Genomic DNA, 12627 nt, shown 5'->3' on the forward strand with positions numbered 1-12627 from the left:
GTGACGGGACTCGCGGCTGGGGGCAGGGGCGGGGCTTGGCCTCTCGGCTCTGGGACAATGGGCCCCTCGTTGATCTAATGCCCGGCTCAGATGGTGATTCCCAGACTTCCGAGCGGCCGCCGTACCGGTTCGCACACGGCCCACGGGTGCAGCCCTGTCTCCTGGCGCCTTGCGCTTTGACCCTGCCTTTCCTCTCGCCACACTTAGGAATGGGAGCTGAAGAACGGGACGTAGAGGGACGGCAGGACGCCCTGCTCGCAGGCGCCACCGCCGCCGCCGCAGGAAGCTCCGCCCGCGTGGCCACCACGCAGGACGCCAGGGTTTGTGACTGAGCCCCGACACCACCAGCGCCCAGACCCTCCCGCGCGTCTTCTTGCTACTGTACTCGTCCCCTCTAAAGAAATTCACTTGTAACACTTGGGTTTCCACCTCTCTCTGTTGAGGAGCAGAAAGGGAGGTAGAGGAGTCCTTTGGCAGATGAGAAGCTGCATCTTTTTACCGAGCTCAGTGAGTGCTTTCCCCAGTGTCCCCCCGTCCCCGCCCCCGGACTGCAGGTGACCGGCCCGTGCCCCCCGCTGAGGCCCCTCGCAGGCCCCGGGGCCCCCTGCCCGTCTGCAGAGAGGGCCGGGGTCCCGAGCAGCTTGCCCTCCTTGTGTCTCGGCATCCCCTCCCCACGTGCCCGTGCCCCACGTCACCAGAGGCGGGCGTGTGAGAAACCCGATCTGTGAAGCATCTGTTACCTTTTAACTGTCTTTTCTCTGGACAAATGCTTTTGTCACCATGACGTGAAAAGCTGCCATTCTTTTTACACTTTTTAAAAACTTCTCTTTTTTAGCGTGTGTTGCACTTAGCTCTAAGGGTTTTTCAGAGATTCTGTATCATATTTTATTATTTGTACTGCTTTTGAAAGGCGGCAGAGTGTTTCTGCTGCTTCACTAGTGTGTGTCCCCACCTCCCCTTCCCCAGTGTCCCCGACCCCACCTGCCCCTCAGAACCTGCAGGTGACCCGCGGAGCATGGGTGGCCTCACCGGATGACGGTGCGACTTCCACTCACAGGAGGGCCCGTCCCCAGAGAGGGAAGCAGGTTCTGGAAGTCGCTCGGCCACAGAACCATAGCATCCCGAGCAGGACAAGAGCTTCCAGTCGCTCCCCGGGCCCCCGTCCCCCGCCTGCGAAGCCAGGCCCGGAGTGCGAGTGCCCCAGGGCTGCTCCCAGGCCGGCGTGCCGAGGCCGGGTCTCCGCACCCTAACTCTGCTGGGCCTCCAGAGGGACCCTCTCAGGGATTCTCAGCTATGGGGAGATGCAACCCCAGATGACATGAGAGTCGGTCACGCCAGGGTCCCTCTGCAGACGGATTCAGGGGCACAAGGCACACACGTGTGGGGGGCGCCTCCTGCTGAGATTCAGGAGCCTAGGGTGCGAGCCTTTCATCCAGAAGCTTCCCTACCAACTATAGGGATAGAAGGCGAGAAATGGTCTCCGGGCTTTCCCCCGGCACGCCTCCAGAGTCCCTCCTGGGCTCGGCCCCTCTGCTGCAGGCCTTCCTTAGGCGTGGAGTCACCCAGAGTCAGTCAGGGCCCTCGGGGCCCACGTGGCTGCGTGCGATTTTGGCTGTAGAGAGGGTGAGCAGCCTCCCGCGCAGGGGACAGTTTCCAGCAGGGGGCGGGGGCTGGAGCAGAGCCCAGCAGAGACGCGGGCCCCCCTCCCACGCTAGCACCCCCAGGAAATGGAGGGAGGACGCCCCCCAGAGCCTCCGGGCCCATCTTCCTGGTGCTGTCGGGAGGAGTCCTGTCCTGTTGTCTGTGTGGGAAGCTCGGCCGCCTTGCATTCTACGAAGCTGATTTTCTGTAAAAGGAAACAGTTTGATCCATTGTAGATTTTTGCTGCCTTCTGGTCCAATAAGGTTTCTCAAAGTGAGGCGCTCGGGTCACCCTGCTTGACAGCCAACTTGGCCCAAGCAGCTAGCAGGTTTCGACTGTTAGGAGGGAAAACGTGAGCGGCCCATGCCCCTGACTGCGGCCCCGCACAGCCGGGGAGACCCCAGGCAGCTCGGGGACCCTCACCCCGTGGGTTTGCGGGAGCCGGGATTTGGACCCTGGTCCTCAGACTCCGGGCGTACACGTTCCATGTCTAAAGGCCCAGGTTTCACATTCGCTTTCCTCACCATCAGCCCTTGAAAGAGGGTCGCAAGCTTAGACGGATCCTGCTGGTTCCACCGGGCCATCGGCAGCGGGTCGCGCGGAGGGCGGGGCCGCCCCCCGGGGGCTCCCACGATGTTATGTGTTCCCCTCGGTGTCTTAGATTTGATCAGAAAGTTAGGTGAAAGGATTTGCTTCAAAATAAGTTATTTATTTGTATATGTTCAATAAATAGAGTTTTTAATTTATATCTGTACATAATAGACACACACATGAGACGTCTTGTCGGGGTTCGGGCGGCGATGTCCTTTCACGGCCCCGAAGCTCCCCGCCCGGCAGCCGCGGGAGGCCACCCCAGGGGGAGGAGTGCCATTCCCTTCGAGGGGTCACCTGTTCGCCAAGCGCTGGCCGGGCCGTGACAGGATGCTGACCCCAAGTGGAGGAGCGTGGTGGCCGCTCCCGGGGGCCACATCTGCCCCAGCACCAGCCCCGGGGCTCTGCCTCCACCATATTTGATCAGCTGTCATCAACCTTCAGATCCCCTCCAGTTTTGTGTGTTGATAATGTTTTAAAGTCACTCACCAACCTCTTGCACAGGAACAAAATGGTGGCTACGGGCTCGCTGTGTCACCTGCGGCGTGGGACGGGGGAAGCGGTCACTTTGCCCCTCTTCAGAGTCAGTAGGGGGTGGGGCAAGGCCCTCTGTGCGCATCAGACCAGCCAGCCCTGCCCTCGCCGGGCTTCTGGATGGTTCCACCGCCTAGCAACCAGTGTGGGTCTGGTGAAGGGTCCAGATGGGCGTGGATCTTTCCGGAGTCTTCTCTGGGTGACCGTGCATACGCCATGCCGTAAACCCATCCTGTTCCCCCGGTTCTCACACCTTGGTGTTGCCAAACCTGATCGTCTCCTCATTCACCTCAACTGTCCGAGTTCCAGAAACCCCAAACCACTCAGGTTGGAGATGTGCCGCCTTCTGCAAAGTGTGTGCGGGTTTGCAAGGGGCCCGGCGCGAGTCTGGGGGGGCCCGGGGGTTGCCGGCTCGCTCTCGGGAGGGACGCGGCCTCACAGCAGGCGGTGCTCTGGGTTTGCTCGCCCAGTCCTGCAACGGGCCCTCCGGAGGGTGGGCAGCGGGGTGGGTGCCCAGAGCGGGTCCCCTGGCGCCAGCGAAGACCCCTGCGGCCCAGCCCGCACGCCCCCCCCAGGCGGCCTCTCCCGGGCTGGCTGCAGTGTCCACGGCCCCCGGCTCGGCAAGGTGGCATCGCTCAGATGTTAAACTGTTGCCTTCCTCGTTTTGTTTTGTTTTTTCTAAAATAATTTTTTACCGGGAAATTTTTCAAATCCGAGGCATCGTTTTAAAGAGAATCATCCTTACTCTTATTTTGTTGCTGTTGTCACTGCTGGCTCATGGCTGGGTTGATACTGTGAATACGTGAAGGTAAACTGTACCCCGTGGCCCGCGGTGGGCACAGCCTCCCCCCGCGAGCGCCCCCTGCAGGCAGCTCCTCTCCCGCCAAGGCCCCGGGCCGCGCGGGCTGCCTCCCTCCCTCCCTCCCGCTCAGGCAGGTGTTCCTGGCTGTGACCTGTGACCGGGGTGTGGCCGGGGAAGGCCTTTCCGACATGGGATCATCAGATCGCGATTCTTAGGGACCAAAGGTGTTTTTAATAGGATAATCTTTGTATCCGGTTTTCTAACAAGAAAGGAAACAGTGACTTTAAATTTTAACACCAACTTTTAAATTATAGATATTTAGCACTCATTGACCACGGCTCTAAGTTGTAAAGTGTTTTCATATTAAGATTGTAATTATTTCCTTACTGTATTTTTAAAAAACTAAACTTGTATTTAAAATTCTCTTTGAAAGAAACAAGCAAGAAACAGCGAAGATTTTTTTTTAATTAAATATGTTGGCGGTGCCCGTTTTAAAGGACTGTAAATATACTTTCACTCTGTTTCTCAACATATTTAATTCATAGGGAACTTTTACCAAAGGAAACTTCCAGCGGAAATACCAGTTTTCAGGCGTTTTGCTCCATGTTGTAGTCACTGCACCTGAGTTTTCTGCTTTACTAACGGATTTTTCTACTGTTCCACGCGGCGTAGCCCGCGGACTGGCGCCCCCCGGCGTGCCTCGTTTGTGTGTTCTCAATAAAGCTGTATGCTTCCAGCCGGCCTCCTGTCTTGCTGCCTCTGGCCTTACTCTCTGCTGAGTGGGGGCACATTGTTGAGGTACCTACCCCGGGGGCGGGGACGGGAGGTTAAGAAGGAGCAGGTGAGGGAGGAGGTGGGGGCTGTGCTTTGTTTCTCTGAGCAAGGATCTTCTTCCACCCAAGAGCCTCAGCTACTGTGTTTTCCCGTGGCTTTTAGTCCACGGACCCGAATATTCAATGTAAGAAATGTTCGCGCACCTGCTGAGGGCCAGGCTCCGGGCCAGGTGCTGGAGACAGGAGTGAATCAGATGGGACTCGCTCTCAGGCGCCCCCCGGGAGCGCAGGCCCGCGTGGAGACATCCGTACCCCGGGGGAAGATGCAGCCGCCCTCAGGACGGGTGGGTGGGCCGTGCAGGAGCGGGGGCCTGGAGCGAGTCACGGGCTGGAACAGGAGCTCAGCAGGGAGCAGAGCAAGGCGGGCAACGGTAGGAGCAGAGGGGGGGTGGAGGCTGAGGACCAGGGCTGCTGGGGTGAAGCCGGAACACGGGCCGCGAGCGGCGGAGGTGAGTTTGGATGAGCAGCTGGGGTCAGACTGGAGGGCCCGCGTCCGGGGCTCCTCGTGTGCGTGGGATGGCCGAGCTCTGGTTTGGGGAAGACCGCTGCCGGCCGGGACCAGAATGGGTCAGAGTGACAGCCATGGCAGGCCCCTGCGGCCACACTTGCGGGCGTCCAGAGAGGCACATGCCCAGTCCGAGCCGAGCGAGCACCCCCCAGCCCCAGGGGGCTGGCCCTTCCCCCAGGGCCCTCCTTGGCCCGTCCCAGCTGAAGGAGCTTGCACAGGCAGGATCCGGCCCGAGCCACTGGGCTGGCCTGGCGTTGGCCAGAACACACGGAGGAGTGGCCCTTGGCGAGTGCCGCGTGGGTGGGGAGATCGGAGTGGGCCCACTGGACCGAGGTCTGCAGGACTCCCTGGTTATCCAGCGGGAGAGGCCAGGTCTGATCCCGGGGCAAGGTGTGTCTGCGGGGGACGTAGGGATGTCCAGGTGACCGAGTGCCCACCCAGACCCACCTTCCGGGGTCTAGGGCCAGATGGCCCTGTGGGACCCCCTCACCCCGAATTCTGTCTCCCTGTGGTGGGGGGCAGGGCTGGGCACATCACAGATGGTGAAGGGAAGTGGGCGGGGGCCTTCTCCATCCATCCTGGAAGAAGGGGGTTCTCAGCGCACCCAGTGCACTTAGAGACGCAGAAGCCGGGGGCAGGGTCTTCCCGGCCCCAACCTCAGCTGTTCAACGCGGGCAGCGGTCTCCCCAGGAGGCTTATTCAACCTGCGTTAACCCATGCCCCTCCCCAGGTCCTGAATACCGGTCACATCTTGGTGGGCTGCCGAAGGCTCGGGAACTGCCTCTTGGATTTCTAGAAGACGCCAGAGCTCCTACCTTTGCTTTTTCAAACCACGGAGACGACTCGGGGATATTTGTCCTGCGTATTGTGGTTTTGGGGGCTGGCGACACGAAGCCTCCCCGGCATAAGTCAAGGGCTTCCTTAATGGGAAGCAGGGAAAACATTAGCTGATGTGTGTGATCCAGAAATGTTATGATGGAAGCTTCATCAATTTTACGATGCTGTTAAAAATGGCTATCTTTTCATACAAAGGGACCAGATAGTCAAGAAGTGGGGTGGGGAATACAGGAGGGAGGCTGACCCAGGGCAGCAGGTCAAACGCTCACCTCCTGACGAGGGGGGCTGGTTCCAGCAGGTCCTGACCACCGAGAGGGCTGGTCTATCCCGGAGCTATCCACAGGGGTGGCCGGCCTCACCCCTGGGCAGACAGACTGCCCTCCCAGGCCAGTTCCTAGAGATGGTGAGGGGCTCGCCCACAGGCATGACTGCACGTGTTGACCAACCATGCTGGAGCCCACCACCCAACCACCTCCAGCATGGGGCCCCCATGCTCTGGGCCACCACCCCCTTCCCTTATCCCCGCAGGACCAGGTACCAGACAACCGGGGTCACCCCTCCGGCCCAGAGCCCCCTGAAATTCTTCACACTAGCCAATCCTGTCGGCACTGCCCACCCACTCCTTCCCATGAACCTGCAATAAAGGCTCCTGTTCACACTTTCCGATCACTGCCCTCCCCCACGTGGCCCACATGTGGCGTGGTGTGGCCGTCCTCTTGAGAACTGTGAGTACAACACACTTAGCTGATCCGTGGCAGCCCGCCCCTGATCTGCTGGACTCTCATTCTGAGTAACAATAAAACCTACATTTTAAGCCATCCCAGTCCTAGGCAACGGGCAGGGACTCCGAGGTCTGCCGGTCTCTGGCTGGGACTCGGGCGCGTTCTCGGATTCCCCACCCCCACAGAGTGGGACAGGAGCACCCCTCTGGCTAGCCAGCTCCGAGAAGTCAGTGGGCTGAGGTGTGTAAATCGCAGGCACGCTCGGCCCCTGGCAGGTGCTCCACGGCGTCTGCCCCACCCCTCCCCCAGCATCCCGGGGGCCATGAGGAGAGCCTGGCGGTCGCCCTGCTCTCCCACCACGGTGACCGGCTTCTCTCGCGCTTCAGATGGGGACGGTGAGGCTCAGGGAGACGGGGCCCAGACTGCCGCCTCCCTTGGCAGGGGAGCCTCCATCAGCAAGGGGCTGACTACGGGGGTTGCTGCGAAGGACTTGGGAGTCCGATGCACAGAATCCCGCCGACAGGGACTGAGCCGCTGTGGCGCTGGGGGTCCCGTACCTCCGGGGGTGGCTGACCAGCCACGGAAGGTGGGCTGAGCGAGCGAGCACAGCCTCTGGTATGACGGCTCCAGGCCCCAACATGGTTCTCAAGATAATTTTCATCTCACAAACTCTCCTGAGCACCTTCTCAGGTTGCCCTGCTGGGCGCGGAAGCCCTGGAAGGTTCCAGGCAGGGAAGGGGCGTGGCCTTCTCTGCATGTTTCCAAGCTCTGGTGCCCCCGTGCAGATCTGGCCAAGGGAGGTGGTGGAGGCCACGGGGAGGCCGGCTGGACTCAAGGGCAGCCACACCTGTGTCCAGCCTCGCGCCAGCCCCTCTGGGCCCGCGCGCCCCGGGGTTTGGGCCTTCCCCCGCCGCCCTTGGAAGCGCCCTCCCGCCCTCGCCCCCACCCACGGGCCAGGGACCCCAGCCCCGGGGCTGCCGTGTGTGAGCTGCGCACCGCGGGACCCAGTGAAGTCATTTGGGGACCGGAGCGGCCGTTAGTGGCTGGGCCAGCGAAGGGGGCGGTGGTGGCCAGGGTGGCCCGGGGAATGTTCCCTGAGCACCCCAAATATGCGCCTCTTGAGAAACTGTGTCCGGTTCCCCTTTACGGCGGTGGGCACGTGACCCGCTGTCCCCACAGGACCGCCTCTCCCCTCCAGACCCTTGGCCTCCTCACGCCACCACGAGGACTGGTGCCTTGGGAAGGGCCAACCCCGGCGACCGCCGGCCTTAATGGACCCATAGAAGGAGGCTGACCGGCAGGGCCTCACGCCTGCCCGCCTGGGGGGCTACGGCCTTCTGCCCCAGGACCCCGCGCCGGGGGCTCCCTCCTCCAGGCCGCCCTGTCCCGGACCACTTCGCAAGCCGTCGTAGGACGGGGACAGCGACTCCTGGTCGGGGTCACCGCCGGCAGGAAGGACGAGGAAATGTCCCTCGTGGCTGCCGCGCCTCCCGTTTGTCCCCTTCCTTTCTCGCCGACTAGGAATCGGCGTCCCCAGGACAATGCGGGGCTCCCTGCGGACCGGGCCGCCACACGGGGGTGTGCCCTGCCCCCCCGTCCCTGCCCCCGTGGGCTGTTATAGCTGTTTTTAAACACGTTCCATGTTTCTGGAGGCTGGGAGCTGCGGGCTGCCTGGTTCTGCTTCTTGCTGCCTGGATCCAGAAGCACCGTGTGAGAACAGCATCACCAACAGTGACCGTGGCCGCCACACTCGCCCCTGCTCGCTGCGCCTGCGCTTCTCAACATCAGCCCGGCCGTCTGCCTCCTGAGCACCCAGGGCAGGCCGCTGGCCCGCGCGCCCTCCTGCCACCCCCGCGGGGCTTCGATGGAGCTGAAACCCCCCCTCGCTGTGGGGTGTCTTCTCCGCGGGATGGACGCTGTTTGCTCAACGAATCCTTCATTCATTTCTCCATTAAGGACACATTTGTTGAACACCTGCCGTGTGGGGGGCGCTGCAGACACACGAGGAACAAGGGGTCAGAACTCGCTGCGGCTGCTGGGTTTTGGGGACGGACGTGAAGCGGGTGACCCCGCTAATACACATGCCGCCAGAGACTGGGAGCCGCGAGGAATGATGCCGCCTTCTGTTTGCAGCGTGCTAGGACCGTGGAACCGTGCTCTGTGGGGAGAAACCCAAGGCTGGGACTTATGTGGGCGACTCCCCCCATCATCTCAAACCCAGGGCGTCCAGGGGACACGCCCTTCACCGGGGACACAGAGGAGGGCTGTTGGTCCAGGGAGCATTCTGGAAAACCGTGTAGTGGCTGGTTTTTGCAGGTCAGAGCTGAGAATCGGGCTGTCACCGCGGAGCCTGGGTCCCCGAATTCCAAGGGGATGTGGGACCCTGGGCAGCAGAGTCTGGAGGGCAGCTGGAACCTTCCGGAGACACGTGGGCCTGGCGCGTGCGGCGGGAAGCACGGTCCCAGCAGTGACGGTGGTGACTGAGCCCGCAGAGGTGTGCACAGGGACTAAGGAACGGATCACGGTGTCCCCAGGACTGAAATAGGTGGGCCGCCCGCTGAAGTCGCAACTCGGCCCCTGCAAAGCAAGTGCACTCCAGACCTGGCAGTTACGGTGACCAGGGTGGCTGCGTCACCACTGTAGTTGGGGGCCCTCCCTGCTTCCCAGACCTGGCGGGTCACATCCCCGAGCCCCTTGTACCTGGGGGAGGAGGGCGCTGCACCCCCTTGAGGCCGGATGCTGACCCGAATCTACAAGGTAGATTTCCTCCTAACAGGCTCCAGACGTACCGACAGCAGAACCGTGCACCAGGGAGAGAAAAATCCTCCCTCTGGGGCTTTCACGGACACGGCTCTCACCCGAGGCAGATTCCCGGGGACCCCAGTGCTAGCGAGGCCACCCACCAGAGCAGGGAGTGTGGTGGTCGGTGGTCTGGCCCCAGCCTGTGTGGTGAGCCCACCGCACAATGACTCCCTCGGGGGCGCCTGGGTGGCTCAGTCGGTTAAGCGACTGCCTTCGGCTCAGGTCATGATCCTGGAGTCCCGGGATCGAGTCCCGCATCGGGCTCCCTGCTCGGCGGGGGATCTGCTTCTCCCTCTGCCCTCTTCCCTCTCGTGCTCTCTGTCTCTCATTCTCTCTCTCTCAAATAAATAAATAAAATCTTTAAAAAAAAAAAACAAAACAAAAAAACAATGACTCCCTCGGTTCTGAATATGCAGGTGGAAACCATCCTTAGCAACAGGAAGAACCAACCCTCCTTGGTCTCCAGCACCAGGGGGTCACCGCGTAGGAAGGCCCCCTGAGACGTCCCCTTCTTACTAAGTCAGTGGACAAAGGCCACCTCAGGTCCCTGCAAGAACTGCAGCCCTTAGCGCCACCCACCCCCATGTGGGACCTGAAGGACGCAGGGCCGGTGACTCCGTCAAGTCTCCGTCCCTTCCTTACTTTCCCGGGATCGGCGGGTAGAGCGCGGGACCCGGGGACGAGGTGAGCAGTTGCAGCTGCGGTTCCAGGCGTGAAGCTGTTCCAGGCACCATAGCTCACGGGAATGAACCCCGCTCCCCGTGCGTGGGGTGCACGCGGCCTGCCGAGCGTCCTTCCATTCCACACCCCCCAGCGGAGGCCCCGCGAGCCGGCCCTCCCACCTGGTGCAAACGGCAGTGCACCTGCCCAGGTGTTCCCGGGGCCAGGTAAACTCTCCACTCCCCGTCGGTGCGGAGGCCTGTGCACGCCACAGAGCCTCCGGCCGCGTCCTGCTGATCGGGACCACCAAGGAGAAAGCAACGCCCCCCTCCAGGAGCCTTGGCATGACGCCACCGTGCCGGACCCCGAATACCGCGTCAGTGGGGCCCGGTCGGGAGAACGGAGCCACTCCGGGCCCTCCGCGCGGGAGAGCCTCCACGGAGGGAAGCAGGGGCAGGAGGGCAGGAGGGCAGGAAGCCGCCGTGAAAATCTCAGCCATCAGTCAGCACTGAAGACGGCAGCGCCCCCGACCTTGACCAGCTGCTGCGGGACGGCCGGGGACCCTCCTGGAAATCGCCGGGACCCAAGCTCGGGTCCCAGGAGGCGGCTGAATCAGCAGCGTCTCACCCCGCCGCCGCCTGGCTGCAGGTCCCAAGCCTTCGGTTTCAGGCAGGTGCACAGGGATTCCTCACTTCTTACCCTCCTGCAGCCCTCGATGACTCACATAAATCCGTGACGTGGCGGGGACACCAGCAGGGCCCACCACCCGCTGCGGGAGCGCTGGCCGCCCGCCCCGGGGTTGACAGGAGAGCTGACCTGTCCTCTCCTGGGAGGCGCGCACATTGTACGTTTGGGCACATTTGCAGATCCCGGATTTTCTTCTACTTCCCAGCCAAGGGGTCGCCACCCGGGCTGAGCCACGGCCGGCCTCCTAGCGACCCTGCATCCCAGTCCCTCCCCGGCCTGCCCCTTTCTCCTCTCTTGGTTGACAGACACTCCACCGCCCCAGTCCGGGCTCACCGCTTGCTTCCCGTGACCGAGTTCTGATCTCTGTCGTCTTTAACGCAGACGTAAATCCTGCTCACGCATTTGCAGCCAGCTTGCACAAAGTCTTGCTGCAGGGACCCCCTTTCTGCTCGGCCTGGACACTTCCACTTTTCTCGCAGGTGACAGTAAGTCACAAAGCATGCAGTTTCTAAAATTTCCTCCGGCTTTCTCTATAAACCATCCAGAAAAATCGGCCTTTTCTGTGAATCCACTGCTGCCTCGGCCAGTGGGGTCGTCTGCCCAGCCCCACGGTGCTGTGCTCACCTCTCTTTCCACCTACTGATCCTTGAACGAGGAGTACTCCCTCCAGACCACGCGTTTTCTGGGTCACAGGTGGTGTCCCATCCCCCCCCACTCTGCCCGCGGCTTTCCTAGAGCCCCAGATGAATCACGGGCACCTCTCAGACCGTCACTGTGTATGCACCCCCAGAACGGACGTGGGGTGCCTGATCCCACGCTCCGATGTGAAGACTGCAGGACAAGCGTTACTTCTGCATCCTCATCAGCCTTCCGGGGTTGCTCTCTGTCCCCGGTGTAGGGACACACAGTGGCCCTGCCTCTGGCTCAGGGTGAGGGTAAAGGAGCGTGTGAGCCAAGAGGAAGATGGTGAACTACTAGGATTCCTTCTGGGATGGCCATGGGACCTGACTGGGGACTCCAGACTTTATGAGACGAAGATGCCAAGTCTGGAGCTACTGCAGCCATTCTGTGACCTGAGGACAATGATGTGCCACCACACCTGAGCAGGGGAATGTGGCCGGGAGACACAGAGCCACACCAGACGTTCTCTGTATAACCCTGTGACTCAAATCCCCAGTGGGGCCTCCTCACTGCTAGTCATTGTACTAACTTCCTCATGCTCCCCGAGGACAGTTTCACACCTTCTCCTGTTTCCCTGGGCCCCTTGTCGGCCTCGCTTGCTGCTTCCCTGAGAACACAGAGCAGTTGGAAGAGAAGCTCCCGAGCCAGGTGCTGCTGTGCCCTCCTGTTCCCGCCCGGCGCAGGCCCTCTGCTCCCCCCGGGGACGGGCTCTGCGGTATTCCCTCCGTCTCCCCTCCCCCAACCTCACTTCCACATGGCTACCAATGTCCCAATTCTCCACTGAGTCACAGGAAAATTCTGGAAACATGACTACATATGTACCCTGGCTGTCTGCTTCCTCGCCTTCCGTGATGTCCTCGGCCCGTTCCTGGTCCCCACACGGCCCTGAAGACCTGCGTCTGGCCGGGTCCACTGGCCGTGCCCCGTCCTCACCTGCTCGCCCTCTCCGCGGCCCCTGGAGCAGCCCCCCACCTCCGCTCTGTGGCATCCTTCTCCGGCGGGAGCTCAGCGGTCCCCGGGAGGGCCCGGCGACTCTCAGGGACGTTCAGTGATGCGGTTTCTGTGCGGCGTGCGGCCCTGGACGGTGGGACGGGGGCAGGGGCACCGTGCTGTGGGCTTGCTGCCTGCGGGTTTGCGGAGCACAGGGATAGAGCCGCACTGGACGTGGCACGGGCAGAGACGACGCGGGACCTGTCATCCACACGGGGCTGGCAGGGACCATCCCTCCACCACCTCCTCAGCCAGAATACTGTTGATCGTTCACACAGCTGAACGTTTGGGCCATAATCGTGTAAACTGCAAACGGCACCAGTGATCCTGTTTGCCCAG

The 12627-nt window shown here is 61.7% G+C and overlaps 1 protein-coding gene across 4 annotated transcripts in view; it reads left to right on the forward strand.

Annotated features, from left to right (window-relative positions):
* The window catches only part of AFAP1 (actin filament associated protein 1), a 139738-nt gene extending 135429 nt beyond the window's left edge, over positions 1–4309 (forward strand). For all 4 annotated transcript variants that reach the window (XM_064584235.1, XM_045881543.3, XM_064584236.1 and 1 more), the window contains one exon: positions 208–4309. In XM_064584235.1, coding sequence (XP_064440305.1) covers positions 208–234 — 27 coding nt within the window. In that variant the 3' untranslated portion in view covers positions 235–4309. The remainder of the gene's footprint in view (positions 1–207) is intronic.
* Positions 4310–12627: the final 8318 nt, after the last annotated feature.

The sequence above is a fragment of the Mirounga angustirostris genome, unplaced genomic scaffold (assembly GCF_029215605.1).
Source record: "Mirounga angustirostris isolate CCGP_5_RB_7025 unplaced genomic scaffold, mMirAng1.0.hap1 SCAF_2, whole genome shotgun sequence".
NCBI lineage: Eukaryota > Metazoa > Chordata > Mammalia > Carnivora > Phocidae > Mirounga > Mirounga angustirostris.